A 20,422-nucleotide genomic window follows, 5' to 3' on the forward strand; every position below is an offset into this window, starting at 1 on the left:
AAAACCAGTAGAAAAGAATAAAATAGAATATACCTTTCTTCCAAAATCTGAATTCCGAATAGAATAAATTTGAATTCCAACAGAATAGATTAGAATAGAATAGAAAAGAATAGAATAAACAAAAAAAAATAGCATTGAATAGAATATAAAAGAATAGACTATAAAATAATAGAATAGATATCTGGTCTCCCCGGACTCTGCATTCACTATATCTGGTCTCCCCCAGACCCTGCATTCACTATATCCACTCTCCCCGGACCCTGCATTCACTATATCTGGTCTCCCCAGACCCTGCATTCACTATATCCGCTCTCCCCGGACCCTGCATTCACTATATCTGCTCTCCCCGGACCTCGCATTCACTATATCTGGTCTTCCCAGACCCTGCATCCACTATATCTGGTCTCCTCGGACCCTGCATTCACTATATCTGGTCTTCCCGGACCCTGCATTCACTATATCCGGTCTCCCTAGACCCTGCATTCACTATATCTGGTCTCCCCGGACCCTGCATTCACTATATCTGGTCTTCCCAGACCCTGCATCCACTATATCTGGTCTCCTCGGACCCTGCATTCACTATATCTGGTCTTCCCGGACCCTGCATTCACTATATCCGGTCTCCCTAGACCCTGCATTCACTATATCTGGTCTCCCCGGACCCTGCATTCACTATATCTGGTCTTCCCGGACCCTACATTCACTATATCTGGTCTCCCCGGACCCTGCATTCACTATATCCGGTCTCCCTAGACCCTACATTCACTATATCTGGTCTTCCCAGACCCTGCATTCACTATATCTGGTCTCCCCGGACCCTGCATTCACTATATCTGGTCTCCCCGGACCCTGCATTCACTATATCTGGTCTCCCCAGACCCTGCATTCACTATATCTGGTCTCCCCGGACCTCGCATTCACTATATCTGGTCTCTCCACTTCATGGCTGTTGTTCCCAGTTGCTTCCACTTTGTTATAATCCCACTAACAGTTGAGTGTGGAATATTTAGTAGCCAGGAAATGTCATGGATGGACTTATTGCACAGATGACAACCTATCACGGGACCACGCTTGGAGTCACTGAGCTCCTGAGAGCGACCCATTCTTTCACCATTGTTTGTAGAAGCAGTCTGCATGCCTAGGGGCTTGATTGTATACACCTGTGTCCATGGAGGGGATTGGAACACCTGAATCACATGATATGGAGGTGATTGGAATGCCTGAATCACATGATATGGAGGTGATTGGAATGCCTGAATCACATGATTTGGAGGGCGGGGACAATACGTCTGGCAATCCAGTGTACGTCAGTGGCAGTGAAATGACTAAATCAATAAAACGATCAATCACAAATATAATATCATTTGGACACGATCAGTCGGTAAATAACGAAACAATAAAAGTAAATCATATTTTAGTAGTTTGAAGACTTCATTTTCAAGAATTAGCCGCAGAAATCCCAGGCAGGCGTCATGAAACGAGCGCGATGCAGCGAGCCGCGACATGTTGTTTATAACAGAGAAAACACACAAGAAGACGGATAATATAAACATTTCATCAGATTATTTATTACAGATTTCATTTTCTCGGTATGTGTAAACAGCTCAGCAATGGAGAAGGTGCAGCCGGTCCGGTCTGGCGGGAGGTAGTCTCTCCTCTGTCTTCGGTGGACTTTTCCAACCTTGTTTCCAGGGAGGAACCCCAGAAATCAGCGGAAGGTCTCGGGGACCCCCTGTTCAATATTATTACACCTTCAGATCCCGGGACGTTGCAAGGATCAGAAAAGTGTACAAAATGTGAAACAAAATGTTAACAAGCACCCCATCACACACCTCACCTCCATGTTGAGGATTCGACTCGATAAAATTGAATTAAAATTGATGAAAATTAATATTGTTACCAAAACGTAGATAGTGAACGCTGCGGTGAGACCCCAACATTGAGGGTTAGTATAGAGAGAACCCCTTTTTAAATAGAAAATTGCCCCCCTGAGTTGATGCTCGGGGGGGGGGGATATCTAAAGGATGGTCTAGAATAAAAGTAATATTAACAGACCACCGCACCCCATCACACACCTCACCTCCCCCGCCGCACCCCATCACACACCTCACCTCCCCCGCCGCACCCCATCACACACCTCACCTCCACCGCCGCACCCCATCGCACTCCTAACCTCCCCCGCCGCACCCCATCACACACCTCACCTCCCCCGCCGCACCCCGTCACACACCTCACCTCCCCCGCCGCACCCCGTCACACACCTCACCTCCACCGCCGCACCCCATCGCACACCTCACCTCCACCGCCGCACCCCATCGCACACCTCACCTCCACCGCCGCACCCCATCGCACTCCTAACCTCCTCCGCCGCACCCCATCACACACCTCACCTCCACCGCCTCACCCCATCACACACCTCACCTCCCCCGCCGCACCCCATCACACACCTCACCTCCCCCGCCGCACCCCATCACACACCTCACCTCCACCGCCGCACCCCATCGCACTCCTAACCTCCCCCGCCGCACCCCATCACACACCTCACCTCCCCCGCCGCACCCCGTCACACACCTCACCTCCCCCGCCGCACCCCGTCACACACCTCACCTCCACCGCCGCACCCCATCGCACACCTCACCTCCACCGCCGCACCCCATCGCACACCTCACCTCCACCGCCGCACCCCATCGCACTCCTAACCTCCTCCGCCGCACCCCATCACACACCTCACCTCCACCGCCTCACCCCATCACACACCTCACCTCCCCCGCCGCACCCCATCACACTCACCTCCCCCGCCGCACCCCATCACACACCTCACCTCCACCGCCTCACCCCATCACACACCTCACCTCCACAACCACACCCCATCACACACCTCACCTCCACCGCCTCACCCCATCACACACCTCACCTCCCCCGCCGCACCCCATCACACACCTCACCTCCCCCGCCGCACCCCATCACACACCTCACCTCCGCACCCCATCACTCACCTCCACCACCTCTCCCCATCACATACCTCACCTCCACCACCTCCCCCGCCGCACCCCATCACACACCTCACCTCTGCACCCCATCACACACCTCACCTCCGCACCCCATCACACACCTCACCCCATCACACACCTCACCTCTACATCACACACCTCACCTCTACATCACACAACTCACCTCCGCACCCCATCACACACCTCACCTCTACATCACACTTCACCTCCGCACCCCATCACACACCTCACCCCATCACACACCTCACCCCATCACACAACTCACCTCCGCACCCCATCACACAACTCACCTCCAACATCACACCCCATCACACACCTCCCCTCCACACCCCATCACACACCTCACCTCCAACACCACACCCCATCACACACCTCACCTCCAACACCACACCCCATCACACACCTCACCTCCGCACCCCATCACACACCTCACCTCCGCACCCCATCACACACCTCACCTCCGCACCCCATCACACACCTCACCTCCGCCTCACCCCATCACACACCTCACTATCAGATTGTAAGCTCATATGACCAGGGCTCTCTTAACTCTCTGTTGTATTATATCTGTATTGTCCCCTTTATATTGTACAGCGCTGGGCATACTGTTGGCGCCATTTACATCCTGTATTATAATTCCATCCCTCTACTCCTAGGACGGTGTACTCGGCGCTCAGCATACACCCATCATACCACACCCCCTGACAGCCTCAGCTCCTCCCCCTCCTGCGCTCATTACCCCCGCCCAGCACACATGCTATCGCTGGCAGTGCGGGCTCCGCCCCATGTCCTGACGTCAGGTCCGGCTCCTCCCATCGCCCCTGACCGGTGTCTTCCGTAGAGCGGAGAGGGGTGAGCTGTGTACCGGGAAAGGGGGGGGTCATGTGACCTCCGTGTACCGAGAATGATACAGAGTGTTACATTGTATCCTCTCCTCATACCGGAAGTATAAAGGGGCGGGGACTGGAGCGGGGCGCGCGGCAACCAATCACAGCTTCGGCTTCTTCCAGTAAGACTGGGAAATGAGAGCTGGAAGTTGATTGGTTGTCCAGGTTTGCTGACCTCCCTCCAAGGAGAATGTTGTATATTGTGTGATTTCATTATTGTTACCTCAGGTGTGGTCTGCAGCCTTTATTATAGTAATCTGGAGGCAGGGATCCTGCCATGATGGCCACTTCCTGTTCCAGGGTGACAACACTCCGCACCAGCCCTCACAATCCTCTCCTGCGTTGTCACCCTGCCATGCTCTGTACTGGACGCTTCTCATATCTGGGGATGTGTGTGGTGAAGGAGGGAACTCGTGTGTTAGGGGTGTACGCCCCAAAATGTACCACCCTGACTGTGAGTCATGCTCAGTACAGTGCTCAGACGCCGAGTCTTTCAGCCCATTGTAGATGGGGATTGGCTGCCCGCAGTGGGGTTGGAAACAGCAGGATTTCATGCCGGGGGGCCACACCACCCTGCGAGGGGTGAGCCGAACATCGGAGTCATTGTTGGGGGGAGGGGCTGACCTTCTGAGTCATTGTTTGGGGAGGGGCTGACCTTCTGAGTCAATGCTGGGGGCTGAAAGATGTGCTGCTGAGAGAATGACAAGCTTCATTCCTTCTGCTGTGAATTTTGAGAATGAATTCTCTTCCCACTCAGAGCCTCTGCTTTAGGTTTACCTGGAAGCTGAGCCACTGCTGGGAGGGGGGAGCAGGGAGGTCTGCAGTGTCACTGCTGGGAGGGGGGAGCAGGGAGGTCTGCAGTGTCACTGCTGGGAGGGGGGAGCAGGGAGGTCTGCAGTGTCACTGCTGGGAGGGGGGAGCAGGGGGAGCTGCGGTGTCACTGCTGGGAGGGGGGAGCTGCGGTGTCACTGCTGGGAGGGGGGAGCTGTGGTGTCACTGCTGGGAGGGGGGAGCAGGGTGAGCTGCGGTGTCACTGCTTGGAGGGGGGAACTGTGGTGTCACTGCTGGGAGGGGAGAGCAGGGAGGTCTGCAGTGTCAATGCTGGGAGGGGAGAGCAGGGCGAGCTGCGCTGTCACTGCTGGGAGGGGAGAGCAGGGCGAGCTGCGCTGTCACTGCTGGGAGGGGAGAGCAGGGCGAGCTGCGGTGTCACTGCTGGGGGGGAGAGCAGGGCGAGCTGCGGTGTCACTGCTGGGGGGGGAGAGCAGGGCGAGCTGCGGTGTCACTGCTGGGGGGGAGAGCAGGGCGAGCTGCGGTGTCACTGCTGGGAGGGGAGAGCAGGGCGAGCTGCGGTGTCACTGCTGGGAGGGAAGAGCAGGGCGAGCTGCGGTGTCACTGCTGGGAGGGGAGAGCAGGACGAGCTGCGGTGTCACTGCTGGGAGGGGAGAGCAGGGCGAGCTGCGGTGTCACTGCTGGGAGGGGAGAGCAGGGCAAGCTGCGGTGTCACTGCTAAGGGGGAGAGCAGGGCGAACTGCGGTGTCACTGCTGGGAGGGGAGAGCAGGGCGAGCTGCGCTGTCATTGCTGGGAGGGGAGAGCAGGGAGGTCTGCGGTTTCACTGCTGGGAGGGAGAGCAGGGCGAGCTGCGCTGTCACTGCTGGGAGGGGAGAGCAGGGCGAGCTGCGCTGTCACTGCTGGGAGGGGAGAGCAGGGCGAGCTGCGCTGTCACTGCTGGGAGGGGAGAGCAGGGCGAGCTGCGCTGTCACTGCTGGGAGGGGAGAGCAGGGCGAGCTGCGCTGTCACTGCTGGAAGGGGAGAGCAGGGCGAGCTGCGGTGTCACTGCTGGGAGGGGAGAGCAGGACGAGCTGCGGTGTCACTGCTGGGAGGGGAGAGCAGGACGAGCTGCGGTGTCACTGCTGGGAGGGGAGAGCAGGGCGAGCTGCGGTGTCACTGCTGGGAGGGGAGAGCAGGGCGAGCTGCGGTGTCACTGCTGGGAGGGGAGAGCAGGGCGAGCTGCGGTGTCACTGCTGGGAGGGGAGAGCAGGGCGAGCTGCGGTGTCACTGCTGGGAGGGAGAGCAGGGCGAGCTGCGGTGTCACTGCTGGGAGGGGAGAGCAGGGCGAGCTGCGGTGTCACTGCTGGGAGGGGAGAGCAGGGCGAACTGCGGTGTCACTGCTGGGAGGGGAGAGCAGGGCGAGCTGCGCTGTCATTGCTGGGAGGGGAGAGCAGGATGAGCTGAACCCTCAGCTCTTATGCCCACTAGATGGAGATGATGATCACATGATATCAAAGTATTAAAGTGGAGCTCCAGGGTCCCCCCAAAAATTCCTGCATCTGCTGACTTTTCCTGTCCAGGGGTCCAGTGCCGTCCTCATCCGGGCAAGTTCCTCACTAGCCTGCGGGTTCCCGGCATCGGCATTGCAAGTAAGGGAAACCACTTTTGGGCGGATCTCTCCGCTTTAAGCAGGTGGCGAGGGTGGAGGTTCGTCCAACAAATTTTTTTTTTACAGAAAAGTTTTGCCTGAAGAGGTGATGATAGAATCCTGTGTCCTGGTTGGTGTCAGGATAGAATCCTGTGTCCTGGTTGGTGTCAGAATAGAATCCTGTGTCCTGGTTGGTGTCAGGATAGAATCCTGTGTCCTGGTTGGTGTCAGGATAGAATCCTGTGTCCTGGTTGGTGTCAGGATAGAATCCTGTATCCTGGTTGGTGTCAGGATAGAATCCTGTGTCCTGGTTGGTGTCAGGATAGAATCCTGTGTCCTGGTTGGTGTCAGGATAGAATCCTGTGTCCTGGTTGGTGTCAGGATAGAATCCTGTGTCCTGGTTGGTGTCAGGATAGAATCCTGTGTCCTGGTTGGTGTCAGGATAGAATCCTGTGTCCTGGTTGGTGTCAGGATAGAATCCTGTGTCCTGGTTGGTGTCAGGATAGAATCCTGTGTCCTGGTTGGTGTCAGGATAGAATCCTGTGTCCTGGTTGGTGTCAGGATAGAATCCTGTGTCCTGGTGGGTGTCAGGATAGAATCCTGTGTCCTGGTGGGTGTCAGGATAGAATCCTGTGTCGTGGTGGGTGTCACGATAGAATCCTGTGTCGTGGTGGGTGTCACGATAGAATCCTGTGTCGTGGTTGGTGTCACGATAGAATCCTGTGTCGTGGTTGGTGTCACGATAGAATCCTGTGTCGTGGTTGGTGTCACGATAGAATCCTGTGTCGTGGTTGGTGTCACGATAGAATCCTGTGTCGTGGTTGGTGTCACGATAGAATCCTGTGTCGTGGTTGGTGTCACGATAGAATCCTGTGTCGTGGTTGGTGTCACGATAGAATCCTGTGTCGTGGTTGGTGTCACGATAGAATCCTGTGTCGTGGTTGGTGTCACGATAGAATCCTGTGTCGTGGTTGGTGTCACGATAGAATCCTGTGTCGTGGTTGGTGTCACGATAGAATCCTGTGTCGTGGTTGGTGTCACGATAGAATCCTGTGTCGTGGTTGGTGTCACGATAGAATCCTGTGTCGTGGTTGGTGTCACGATAGAATCCTGTGTCGTGGTTGGTGTCACGATAGAATACTGTGTCGTGGTTGGTGTCACGATAGAATCCTGTGTCGTGGTTGGTGTCACGATAGAATCCTGTGTCGTGGTTGGTGTCACGATAGAATCCTGTGTCGTGGTTGGTGTCACGATAGAATCCTGTGTCGTGGTTGGTGTCACGATAGAATCCTGTGTCGTGGTTGGTGTCACGATAGAATCCTGTGTCGTGGTTGGTGTCACGATAGAATCCTGTGTCGTGGTTGGTGTCACGATAGAATCCTGTGTCGTGGTTGGTGTCACGATAGAATCCTGTGTCGTGGTTGGTGTCACGATAGAATCCTGTGTCGTGGTTGGTGTCAGGATAGAATCCCGTGCGCTGGTTGGTGTCAGGATAGAATCCCGTGCGCTGGTTGGTGTCAGGATAGAATCCCGTGCGCTGGTTGGTGTCAGGATAGAATCCCGTGCGCTGGTTGGTGTCAGGATAGAATCCCGTGCGCTGGTTGGTGTCAGGATAGAATCCCGTGCGCTGGTTGGTGTCAGGATAGAATCCCGTGCGCTGGTTGGTGTCAGGATAGAATCCCGTGCGCTGGTTGGTGTCAGGATAGAATCCCGTGCGCTGGTTGGTGTCAGGATAGAATCCCGTGCGCTGGTTGGTGTCAGGATAGAATCCCGTGCGCTGGTTGGTGTCAGGATAGAATCCCGTGCGCTGGTTGGTGTCAGGATAGAATCCCGTGCGCTGGTTGGTGTCAGGATAGAATCCCGTGCGCTGGTTGGTGTCAGGATAGAATCCCGTGCGCTGGTTGGTGTCAGGATAGAATCCCGTGCGCTGGTTGGTGTCACGATAGAATCCCGTGCGCTGGTTGGTGTCACGATAGAATCCCGTGCGCTGGTTGGTGTCACGATAGAATCCCGTGCGCTGGTTGGTGTCACGATAGAATCCCGTGCGCTGGTTGGTGTCAGGATAGAATCCCGTGCGCTGGTTGGTGTCACGATAGAATCCCGTGCGCTGGTTGGTGTCACGATAGAATCCCGTGCGCTGGTTGGTGTCAGGATAGAATCCCGTGCGCTGGTTGGTGTCAGGATAGAATCCCGTGCGCTGGTTGGTGTCAGGATAGAATCCCGTGCGCTGGTTGGTGTCACGATAGAATCCCGTGCGCTGGTTGGTGTCACGATAGAATCCCGTGCGCTGGTTGGTGTCAGGATAGAATCCCGTGCGCTGGTTGGTGTCACGATAGAATCCCGTGCGCTGGTTGGTGTCACGATAGAATCCCGTGCGCTGGTTGGTGTCAGGATAGAATCCCGTGCGCTGGTTGGTGTCACGATAGAATCCCGTGCGCTGGTTGGTGTCACGATAGAATCCCGTGCGCTGGTTGGTGTCACGATAGAATCCCGTGCGCTGGTTGGTGTCACGATAGAATCCCGTGCGCTGGTTGGTGTCACGATAGAATCCCGTGCGCTGGTTGGTGTCACGATAGAATCCCGTGCGCTGGTTGGTGTCACGATAGAATCCCGTGCGCTGGTTGGTGTCACGATAGAATCCCGTGCGCTGGTTGGTGTCACGATAGAATCCCGTGCGCTGGTTGGTGTCACGATAGAATCCCGTGCGCTGGTTGGTGTCACGATAGAATCCCGTGTCGTGGTTGGTGTCACGATAGAATCCCGTGTCGTGGTTGGTGTCACGATAGAATCCCGTGTCGTGGTTGGTGTCACGATAGAATCCCGTGTCGTGGTTGGTGTCACGATAGAATCCCGTGTCGTGGTTGGTGTCACGATAGAATCCCGTGTCGTGGTTGGTGTCACGATAGAATCCCGTGTCGTGGTTGGTGTCACGATAGAATCCCGTGTCGTGGTTGGTGTCACGATAGAATCCCGTGTCGTGGTTGGTGTCACGATAGAATCCCGTGTCGTGGTTGGTGTCACGATAGAATCCCGTGTCGTGGTTGGTGTCACGATAGAATCCCGTGTCGTGGTTGGTGTCACGATAGAATCCCGTGTCGTGGTTGGTGTCACGATAGAATCCCGTGTCGTGGTTGGTGTCACGATAGAATCCTCTGCGCTGGTTGGTGTCACGATAGAATCCTCTGCGCTGGTTGGTGTCAGGATAGAATCCTCTGCGCTGGTTGGTGTCAGGATAGAATCCTCTGCGCTGGTTGGTGTCAGGATAGAATCCCGTGCGCTGGTTGGTGTCAGGATAGAATCCCGTGCGCTGGTTGGTGTCAGGATAGAATCCCGTGCGCTGGTTGGTGTCAGGATAGAATCCCGTGCGCTGGTTGGTGTCAGGATAGAATCCCGTGCGCTGGTTGGTGTCAGGATAGAATCCCGTGCGCTGGTTGGTGTCAGGATAGAATCCCGTGCGCTGGTTGGTGTCAGGATAGAATCCCGTGCGCTGGTTGGTGTCAGGATAGAATCCCGTGCGCTGGTTGGTGTCAGGATAGAATCCCGTGCGCTGGTTGGTGTCACGATAGAATCCCGTGCGCTGGTTGGTGTCAGGATAGAATCCCGTGCGCTGGTTGGTGTCACGATAGAATCCCGTGTCCTGGTTGGTGTCACGATAGAATACTGTGACCTGGTTGGTGTCATGAAGTAATCGACTTCTTTGTGTATTTTTAGGATCGTTGGTTTTCTCGCAGATATTCTGCCACCCGAAGGATGTCCCCCTCTCCCCCCTGACAATGTCTGGCTTCAGTCCGGAGCTCATCGATTACCTGGAAGGGAAGATCTCATTCGAGGAATTCGAGAAACGCCGAGAGGAGCGACAAGCCAATGAGAAGAAGGTATTTGTGGGGAAAGAACAGCCGCAATGCTGCTGCCCTGCTCCTGATGTCCAGCTTGGGGGCCACATGTGGCCCTTTGGTGTTTGGGCTCTCAGGCTCCAACAAGAAGTCCCGGGAGTGACAACATTGCAGTCTCTGACCAATTCTTGTAGTATCTCTGCACGGTTGTACCGCCTCCTCTCCTGATTACTCTGATGTCACTGCACACTGTGAGCTTCTCACAATGTGCATTAGAAGCTGCAGCAAGTCCGATAGAGCTCCGCCTCATTTCCTGCCTGAAGCACTTCCAGCATCATCTAGCCCTTTCCTTTTCTGCCTGACTGTCCCTGGCCCCACCCTTTTCATTCATTGGATTTCATTTTTTTCCTTTTCTGCCTGACTGTCCCTGGCCCCACCCCTTTCATTCATTTCTTTTCCCTGCTGCCTTCAATGTCCCTGGCCCCGCCCCTTTCATTCATCGGATTAATTTCTTTCCTCTTCTGCCTGACTGTCCCTGGCCCCACCCCTTTCATTCATTGGACTTCAGTTCTTTCAGTCAAGGAGGCTCAACATCACATGTTACCTATGCAAATACTTAAATGCCTAGGAACGCCCGCCCCTCCAGACTGACATCCACTCATCAAGGCTTTTTGATATCGGCACAACTCCTCCCAAGAGCCAGCCCACTGCATACATCACTATTGGGGCTATGTACAGCCCCCTGCCAGCTCCTCCCACCAGCACCGCATAGAGAAACACAGAGACCCAGTGTTCCTAAGTCTAAAAGAAGGTCTGTAATGAAAATGGAAAGCTTTTATTTAACCATTTCAATACCGGGCAATTTTACACCTTCCTGCCCAGGCCATTTTTCAGGTCTCAGCATGCTCACATTTTGAATGACAATTGCGCGGTCATACAACATTGTACCCAAACTAAAATTTTATCATTTTCTTCACACAACTAGAGCTTTCTTTTGGTGGTATTTAATCACCGCTGGGGTTTTTATTTTTTGCTAAATTAACAAAAAAAGACCAAAAAGTTTGAAAAAAAAAAAGTTTCTCTTTGTTTCTGTTATAAAAATTTACAAATAATTGTTGTTCATAAATTTAGGCCGAGATGTATTCTGCTACATGTCTTTGGTGAAAATAACCCAAATTAGGATGTATTATTTAGTTTGTAGGAAAGTTATAGAGTTCACAAACTATGGTATAGATCTGAATATTGATCAATCCTGAAGTACTGACAGCCAATCTAATTTCTTGAGGTCCAAGAATGTCAGAATAGTACAGATATCCCCCAAATGTCAGGACAGTACAGATATCCCCCAAATGTCAGGACAGTACAGATATCCCCCAAATGTCAGAACGGTACAGATATCCCCAAATGTCAGAACGGTACAGATATCCCCAAATGTCAGAACGGTACAGATATCCCCAAATGTCAGGACGGTACAGATATCCCCAAATGTCAGGACGGTACAGATATCCCCCAAATGTCAGGACGGTACAGATATCCCCCAAATGTCAGGACGGTACAGATATCCCCCAAACGTCAGGACGGTACAGATATCCCCCAAACGTCAGGACGGTACAGATATCCCCCAAACGTCAGGACGGTACAGATATCCCCCAAACGTCAGGACGGTACAGATATCCCCCAAACGTCAGGACGGTACAGATATCCCCCAAACGTCAGGACGGTACAGATATCCCCCAAATGTCAGGACGGTACAGATATCCCCCAAATGTCAGGACGGTACAGATATCCCCCAAACGTCAGGACGGTACAGATATCCCCCAAACGTCAGGACGGTACAGATATCCCCCAAACGTCAGGACGGTACAGATATCCCCCAAACGTCAGGACGGTACAGATATCCCCCAAACGTCAGGACGGTACAGATATCCCCCCCAAACGTCAGGACGGTACAGATATCCCCCCCAAACGTCAGGACGGTACAGATATCCCCCCCAAACGTCAGGACGGTACAGATATCCCCCCCAAACGTCAGGACGGTACAGATATCCCCCCCAAACGTCAGGACGGTACAGATATCCCCCCCAAACGTCAGGACGGTACAGATATCCCCCCCAAACGTCAGGACAGGACAGATATCCCCCAAATGTCAGAACAGTACAGATATCCCCCCAAAATGTCAGAACAGTACAGATATCCCCCAAATGACCTCTTTTTGCAGAGTAGACAGTCCGACGTACTTCATAAGAGGCATGGCGAGTTTTTTGAAGTTGTATTTTTTTTGTCATAATTTTTTGGAAAATTAAAAAATTTGTTTCACTATTTTTTTTTACATACTGTCACCAGTGCAGTACAGCGTCATCATATAACTGGCATGGCGGTGATCAGGGACACTGACTGGTGACAGTATGAAAAAAAAAAATATTATATATATTTTTTTTTGTTTAATTATTTTTTATTTTTTATTAAATTCTTTTTTTTTTTTAAAGATTTATTTTTCATATTTCACTATGACCACTATGGGGAAGTGATCAGTATTTTTTTTTATACACAATTTGCTTATAGCAAAGAATTACTTTGCTATAAGCAAGCATTTACCTGAATGACATCAATTCATTCAGGGTTTTTTTTTGTTTTTTTTTGTGCTTAGCTGTGATTTGGCCACAGCTAATCACATGACATGTGCATGTGATCGCTATGACCATTCACAGCTAGACACTAGTATACAATGGATGGCATGAATTAAGCCATCCATTGTATACAACTGTCATGTGACCTGCTGGGATTGGTAGCAGCAGGTCACATGGTACCGGCAACGGGGCCGATACTCAGATCTGTCATCGGCCGTGTCTGAGGTACACGGCCGGTGACAGATCACGCCGCTCTGCAGGAGCGCAATCTGCGCGGGAGGACGCCATATGGCGTCCACCCGGAACGCTGATGATATTTGCTGCCCGCCATTCGGCCATAGGGCGGGCGGCAAATGGTTAAACATGTAATTCAAATGTTGATGGTGGGGGAGGGAGGAACCAGGGAAAGTCCAAATAGCAGACTAAACCTCAGCATTATTGATCTATATCAACAGATCTGATTGTAGGTTGCATGGTGTATTGTGTGATGTCTGTGTACAGTATAATAAAACCAATCTCACTGTGCCGGGATCAGGGTGAATCAAAGGAGGCCGATGCAGACAGAGCAGAACGTGACGCTGATGATCCCAATGTGCCGTCCACATCTCAGCAGCTGTACTCGGAGAACACGCAGGGCACTGAAGATACAGGTAGGTCCTTAGGAATAAGTGCGCATAATTTCACTCAGATGTGCTAAAAATGTGCTTACATATAAACAATAACAAATACATTCATATAAAATAATCACTTCTAGTACATCATTTGCTTACATATAGAAAAAATGGCCGCTTTGCACGTTTTTGATACATTTTGTAATGCTTATTGCATTTTTTTAATGTTTCCCCCCCAACTTGTTGCTGGACAGGTTAACCCCTCGCCCTCCAGAGGATTCCTCCTCCCTTCCTGACCAAGCCGTTTTTTTTGCATTACGGTGCTGCGTTACTTTATCTGACATTTGCGCAGTCGTGCGACGCTGCACCCAAATGAAATTTACGTCCGTTCCCCCCACCCCACCCCCACTAATTAAGCTTTCTTTCAGTGGTATTTGATCGCGGTTTTTATTTTTGCGCTATAAACGAATAAAACAACTGACAATTTTGAGAAAAAAAAACAATATTTTGGACTTTTTGCTATTAAACATATCCAGTAAAAAAAGGTAAAAAATCGTCATGAATTTAGGCCAAAATGTATTCTGCTCCGTGTCTTTGCTAAAAAAAAAAAATCCTGATACGTGTAAATTACGTGAAAGTTACAGCGTTTACAAATGGCGGTATATATAGTGGGATTTTAATTTTTACTAGTAATGGCAGCGATCAGCGACTTGTAGCGGGACATTCTGACACTGGGAAGAACTGACTTGGTGTCACTAACATCCCCAGTGACACCAATACAGTGATCAGTGCTAAAAGAAAAAAAAAGCACTGACACTGTACTAACGGCACTGGGCAGGAAGGGGTTAACATCTGGGGCGATCAAAGGGTTAACTGTGTGCTGGGTGTGTTTTACTAGGGGGTGGGGTCTGTGTGTTTCAATGTAAGCACACTGCTCTCGATGGCTGTGCTGTGCAGTGTGCCCGAGCTGACAGGGAGGAGAACTGTTAGTAAACCGTTTTCCTCCTCTTCGGAGATCCTTGGTAATCATTGGGCACCAGCGAGTAATTACTGGCCGGGACCCGGTGATTGACGGCCGCGAATGGCGGCTCACACTCCCTCCTACCCGGAAATGCAAAATCACGTATATACATGATTTTGCACACCCATGCCACCCTGTAGCACTATTTCTGCTATAGGGTGGTCAGGAAGCGGTTAAAAACGTATTAAACCGCAACACGTGTGCATTTTTGCTGCGTTTTCAGCGCATATCCAGTCTGGTTCACACCAGTGCAGTTTGCTTTTTGTCTGTTTTGCAATGCGTTTTACGTTTTTGCGCGCTTGTTTTTGATGCTTTTTTGAATGTTTTTTTTTTTTTTTATTTGGCCAACTTGTTGCTGGGCAGATTAAACATGAAAACCGACTTACATGCGTTTTCTGCAAGGTCTCCATTGAAGTCTATTGAACCAAAAACGCAACGTTTTGCTTTTAAAAAAAAGTCCGACCCTTTCCAAAAACGCAGCAGCTCAAAAAAAGCATAAATGTGAATGTGTCCCATAGGAAACCATGTTAAATGGACTGTAGTGCATTTCTGCAAAAAGCCCTAAAAAAAGCGCATTGGTGTGAATCAGGCCTCAGTGAGGAGGTGCGTTTTTTTTTTTTTTTTTTTACCTCGCCAAATATGCACCAATATTGCGGCAGGCAGGATTTTTACCCCGCAAGAGAAGTGCACCGGATCAGTGTGAAGACATGCATTGAATTTAAAGTGATGCATTTTTTTTGTGTCTTTTTATAAAGCTCTGCAAAAACTGCTTGGTGTGAAAGCAGCCTATTGGCTGAAAAGGTGCTGAAAATAAATTCATTTAGATTCATGATATTAATTAAAAAATTGAATACAATACAATTATATTTATAAAAAAATATATATTTTTTTAATTTCCATTTTGATTTTGGTTTTCAGCCAAATGCATCTTTCTGAATTTTCAGGTTTCGGTCCAAGAATTTTCATTTCAGCGCACCGCTAGTTTTATTGGGAGGAATAGTGCCCCCTTGTTGATAACAATGAGATGAATAGTGCTAGGCAAGGGCAAGCAAGGGGCCACATGTGGCCCCTGGGCCACAAGCTGGAGACCTCTGCACTAAAGGATGCTACAACAGGTGTAAGAGACGCGGGCTGCCAGAGGTTTACAGTCACAGCAAAATAATCCACACACATCCCCTACTTCATGGCCCTGTAAACTACACTACTCAAAAAAATGAAAGGAAGACTTTGAAAACCCATCAGATCTCAATGGGGAGAAATCTCCTGCTGGATCTCTGTACTGACCTTGACGGGGTAATGTGTGAGGAACGTAAGGATCCCCCATCGTTTGATGGAAATGAAAATGATCGACCTACAGAGGACTGAATTCAAAGACACCCCGAAAATCAAAGTGAAGAAATGATGCAGCAGGCGAGTCCATTCTGCTGAAATGTCATGGCAGCAACTCAGAATGGTCCTCAGTAGTTTGTATGGCCCCCATGTGCTTGTATGCATGCCTGACAATGTCGGGGGAGGATCCTAATGAGACCACGGATGGTGTCCTGGGGGATTTCCTCCCAGATCTGGACCAGGGCATCACTGAGCTCCTGGACAGTCTGAGGTGCAACCTGGCGGGGTCGGATGGACCGAAACATGATATCCCAGAGGGGTTCTATTGGATTTATGTCAGGTGAGCGTGGGGGCCATTCAATGGTATCAATTCCTTCATCCTCCAGGAACATCCTGCATACTCTCACCACATGAGGCCGGGCATTGTTGTGCACCAGGAGGAACCCAGGAGCCACTGCACCAGGAGGAACCCAGGAGCCACTGCACCAGGAGGAACCCAGGAGCCACTGCACCAGGAGGAACCCAGGAGCCACTGCACCAGGAGGAACCCAGGAGCCACTGCACCAGGAGGAACCCAGGACCCACTGCACAAGCGTCGGGTCTGACAATGGGTCCAAGGATTTCATCCCAATACCTAATGGCAGTCAGGGTGCCATTGTCTAGCCTGTAGAGGTCTGTGCGTCCCTCCATGGATATGCCTTCCCAGACCATCACTGACCCACCACCAAAACAGTCATGCTGAACGATGCTCTCATCTGTGAAAAGCACAGGGTGCCAGTGGTGGATCTGCCAATTCTGGTGTTCAATGGCAAATGCCAATCCAGCTCTATGGTGCCGGGCAGTGAGCACAGGGCCCACTAGAGGACGTCGGGCCCTCAGGCCACCCTCATGAAGTCTCTCCCAATGTGTTCGCCTGTGATCTCTGCATCAAACAGCCCACATGTCACTCAACAGAGAGGAAGGGGGGATTTCGGAGGAATCTGATTTGGGAGTAGAAAATGATACAAGATGGAGGCCTTTGCCAAAATGGAGGTTCGCATCCATCTGTGTGCACGATTGCTACACACGCTAGTTAGTCATGCTGTATGTACACTACAAATCCCATAGTCCATAATCAATCTCAGCGAGCAAGAGAGGGTGGCCACGTTCCTACAGTGGGATAATGGAGAACGAACGTAGCCACCCTCTAACAGGAAGTTGGATCACAGCAGCAAAAAATAATCAGTTTATAGTAATATGATGTAAAAATATAAAATAATTACAATTAATAAAAAAAAGTAAATTTTTTGCTTTGTTTTGCAGATGAAACATCAGATGGCGTCAGCAAGTCCGTTCAGCGTGCGTTTGCGTCGATGCTCGGAGAAGATGACGGAGAAGAGGAGGACGATGAAGACGAAGGAGAAGATCGTTCTGGACAGCTCTCTGCTGGGGATGTCTTTGCCTTGGAAATGCAACTGGACAGAGAAAACAAGAAGATGATGAAGGTATTCTATACATCCCATCGTGTGCGGTCTCTCCGGGTATATATGGACCCAGGATTGGCTGTTTATAGGGATTCTAACAATACAGAGTCGGTATGTTTTTGTTGATCTGATGGGATCAAAAAAATTCCACCTAATCTCAACGAACATTACATTTTTACAAATCTTTACCGAACAGTTAATGAGCTCTAAAGAGCAACTCCACTTTTGTTGAGACAGATCCTCCCCTCGGGGTGATCTATGCACCTTGCAGGGATTTTAGCAACCTTTGTTGCAGATTCCTACCTCTCGTTATTCTGAAGAAATAGCTGTGTGTTTCTTTATGTCCATGTGTAGAGTAAATCCGTATAGAAGTGAACTTATAATTATCAATCAGCTGCTGCACTTGCAGGGCTCTGAGGAAAGTGGCAGGGTCTGCATCCCTTTAGACATGATTTCGTTTTTTTTTTTGAGTATCTCACCAAAAATGAGATTTGTGTTGCAGGGGATGGCAAATACCTGACTTGTATTTTAGTGCAGACTTCTGGGGAAATCAGTGGGCCAATTACACAAGTAGGAAATGACATTTCTGGGGGGGGGAGGGGTATTTTGTATACCATCTGTATACAGAACACCTCCAGGTTGCCATATTGCATTTTTCAGAGAAATACAGTGCTGCAGTTTGAAAAGCAAATGTCATTATAATAACTCAATTATAATCTGGCTGTCGCAATTGTATACGCTATATTATTATTATTATTTTTTTTATTTGCAATTTTTTTACCCAATGAAAGTGGAGTTACCCTTTAACCAACCTCAATACCAACATGTGACACCCCCTTCCTGTCAAGGCCATTGTTCAGTTTTCAGTGCTGTGATAGTCTGACTGACATCTACTCCATCATGCATCAACCACTGTAACCAAATGAATTTTATATAACCTGTAATTTTCTTTAGACAGATAGTAATTTCTCTATTTGTTACTATGTAAAGGAAAAAAAATTAGCAAAATTCTGAAAAATACCCATAACTGGTGGTCAGTGGCATTTTAGGACCCCCCTTTCCCAGACCAAAAAAAAAAAAAAATGGCACAATTCTTGCTGGTCAGTGGTATTTTAAAACCACCTCACCTATCATTAGTGATCAGTGGTACTTTAACCCTCCCCCCCATTACAAGCTGATTGTGCAATCTCCTTTAGATTGCAAGTTGCTTGCCTAAAATACATTTCTATTGTCCAAACCTTCTTCGGGTTCATCTTTTTAAGGGCCTGTGTCGATGGACTTTTAACACATTTCAGATGGATATTACATTTCCATGCAAGTTTATAGGAAGGAAGCAGGTCAGAAGGAGGTTACCTACAGGTCAGATGCAGCTGTCACTGAATTCTGAAGAACCTCAGAAGTTCTAAAGTCCATCAAAACAATACTAACACGTGAGTCCTAAAGCCCTTCAACGGGAGTCCTAAAGCCCTTCAACGGGAGTCCTAAAGCCCTTCAACGGGTTCCTAAAGCCCTTCAACGGGAGTCCTAAAGCCCTTCAACGGGAGTCCTAAAGCCCTTCAACGGGAGTCCTAAAGCCCTTCAACGGGAGTCCTAAAGCCACTCAACGGGAGTCCTAAAGCCACTCAACGGGAGTCCTAAAGCCACTCAACGGGAGTCCTAAAGCCACTCAACGGGAGTCCTAAAGCCACTCAACGGGAGTCCTAAAGCCACTCAACGGGAGTCCTAAAGCCACTCAACGGGAGTCCTAAAGCCACTCAACGGGAGTCCTAAAGCCACTCAACGGAAGTCCTAAAGCCACTCAACGCGAGATCTAAAGCCCTGATAAAGAAGCCTCTTAGAACCCATGAAATGTATTAGAGATTGCAATGGACAACCTGGCACCCTGACTGGGTGCCTCCGCCAACCAGTGCCTTCTGCCATCTAAACCCTTCCAGCAGACCGAATGCTAATACCAGCCCTTTACCCCAAGCCTCATACATAGACAAGATGCTGAGGTAAAACAGAAGAACTGTTTATTAAAACCTAGCCACATACTTTCTACCTCCCTGGGAGGACATTTGCCTCTTGGGGATATTAGCATAGATAACGTACAACTAGTAAAAACATGACAATGCAACCTTTGAACAATTCTTGCTGGTCAGTGGTATTTTAAAACCACCTCCCCTATCATTAGTGATCAGTGGTACTTTAACCCTCCCCCCCATTACAAGCTGATTGTGCAATCTCCTTTAGATCTACCAAAAATGATTGTAGTGCAAGTGTCTGCCTGACTGGATACAAATTGATCGGTTCGATCAGATAGGTGCTCATATTACATTAGTTTTGGTAAATTTAAAGTTGACTGTGTGGTCAGATTGCAACATGTATGGTGAGCCGACGGGGAAGGGCTTTCCTATGGATGATGATGCAGTGACCGCAAGGCCCAGAGTTACTCTGAATGGCTCTGTACCTTCAGCTTATGGCCTCCTCTGTCTAATGCCGGTGGGATCACAGGCATTTTGCATACACCGGGTGCGTACCAATGTTTATAAACGCCCACTTAGAATAACCATTTCACCTATCGGCAGTCTTACTGTAAGGCCTTGTAATCAGGTGGTTAAAATGGGATTGGAATTCATTTTAGGATTCTGCCAAAGTTGCTTGCCTAAAATACATTTCTATTGGCCAAACCTTCTTCGGGTTCAGCTTTTTAAGGGCCTGTGTCAATGGACTTTTAACACATCAGGTGGGTATTACATTTCCATGCAAGTTTATAGGAAGGAAGCAGGTCAGAAGGAGGTTACCTACAGGTCAGATGCATCTGTCACTGAATTCTGAAGAACCTCAGAAGTCCTAAAGTCCATCAACACAATCCTAACACGCGAGTCCTAAAGCCCTTCAACGCGAGTCCTAAAGCCCTTCAACACGAGTCCTAAAGCCCTTCAACGCGAGTCCTAAAGCCCTTCAACGGGAGTCCTAAAGCCCTTCAACGGGAGTCCTAAAGCCCTTCAACGGGAGTCCTAAAGCCCTTCAACGGGAGTCCTAAAGCCCTTCAACGGGAGTCCTAAAGCCCTTCAACGGGAGTCCTAAAGCCCTTCAACGGGAGTCCTAAAGCCCTTCAACGGGAGTCCTAAAGCCCTTCAACGGGAGTCCTAAAGCCCTTCAACGGGAGTCCTAAAGCCCTTCAACGGGAGTCCTAAAGCCCTTCAACGGGAGTCCTAAAGCCGCTCAACGGGAGTCCTAA

The 20,422-nt window shown here is 50.1% G+C and overlaps 1 protein-coding gene across 2 annotated transcripts in view; it reads left to right on the forward strand.

The window, feature by feature from the left end:
* Nucleotides 1-3,762: 3,762 nt before the first annotated feature.
* Nucleotides 3,763-20,422, forward strand: part of GTF3C3 (general transcription factor IIIC subunit 3) — a 96,408-nt gene continuing 79,748 nt past the window's right edge. For both annotated transcript variants that reach the window (XM_089673545.1, XM_089673546.1), the window contains exons 1-4: nucleotides 3,763-3,863; nucleotides 10,027-10,190; nucleotides 13,311-13,425; nucleotides 17,039-17,220. In XM_089673545.1, coding sequence (XP_089529671.1) covers nucleotides 10,089-10,190; nucleotides 13,311-13,425; nucleotides 17,039-17,220 — 399 coding nt within the window. In that variant the 5' untranslated portion in view covers nucleotides 3,763-3,863; nucleotides 10,027-10,088. The remainder of the gene's footprint in view (nucleotides 3,864-10,026; nucleotides 10,191-13,310; nucleotides 13,426-17,038; nucleotides 17,221-20,422) is intronic.

Source organism: Staurois parvus, unplaced genomic scaffold, assembly GCF_062004578.1.
Source record: "Staurois parvus isolate SC_StPar_1 unplaced genomic scaffold, SC_StPar_1.0 ptg000140l, whole genome shotgun sequence".
Taxonomy (NCBI): domain Eukaryota; kingdom Metazoa; phylum Chordata; class Amphibia; order Anura; family Ranidae; genus Staurois; species Staurois parvus.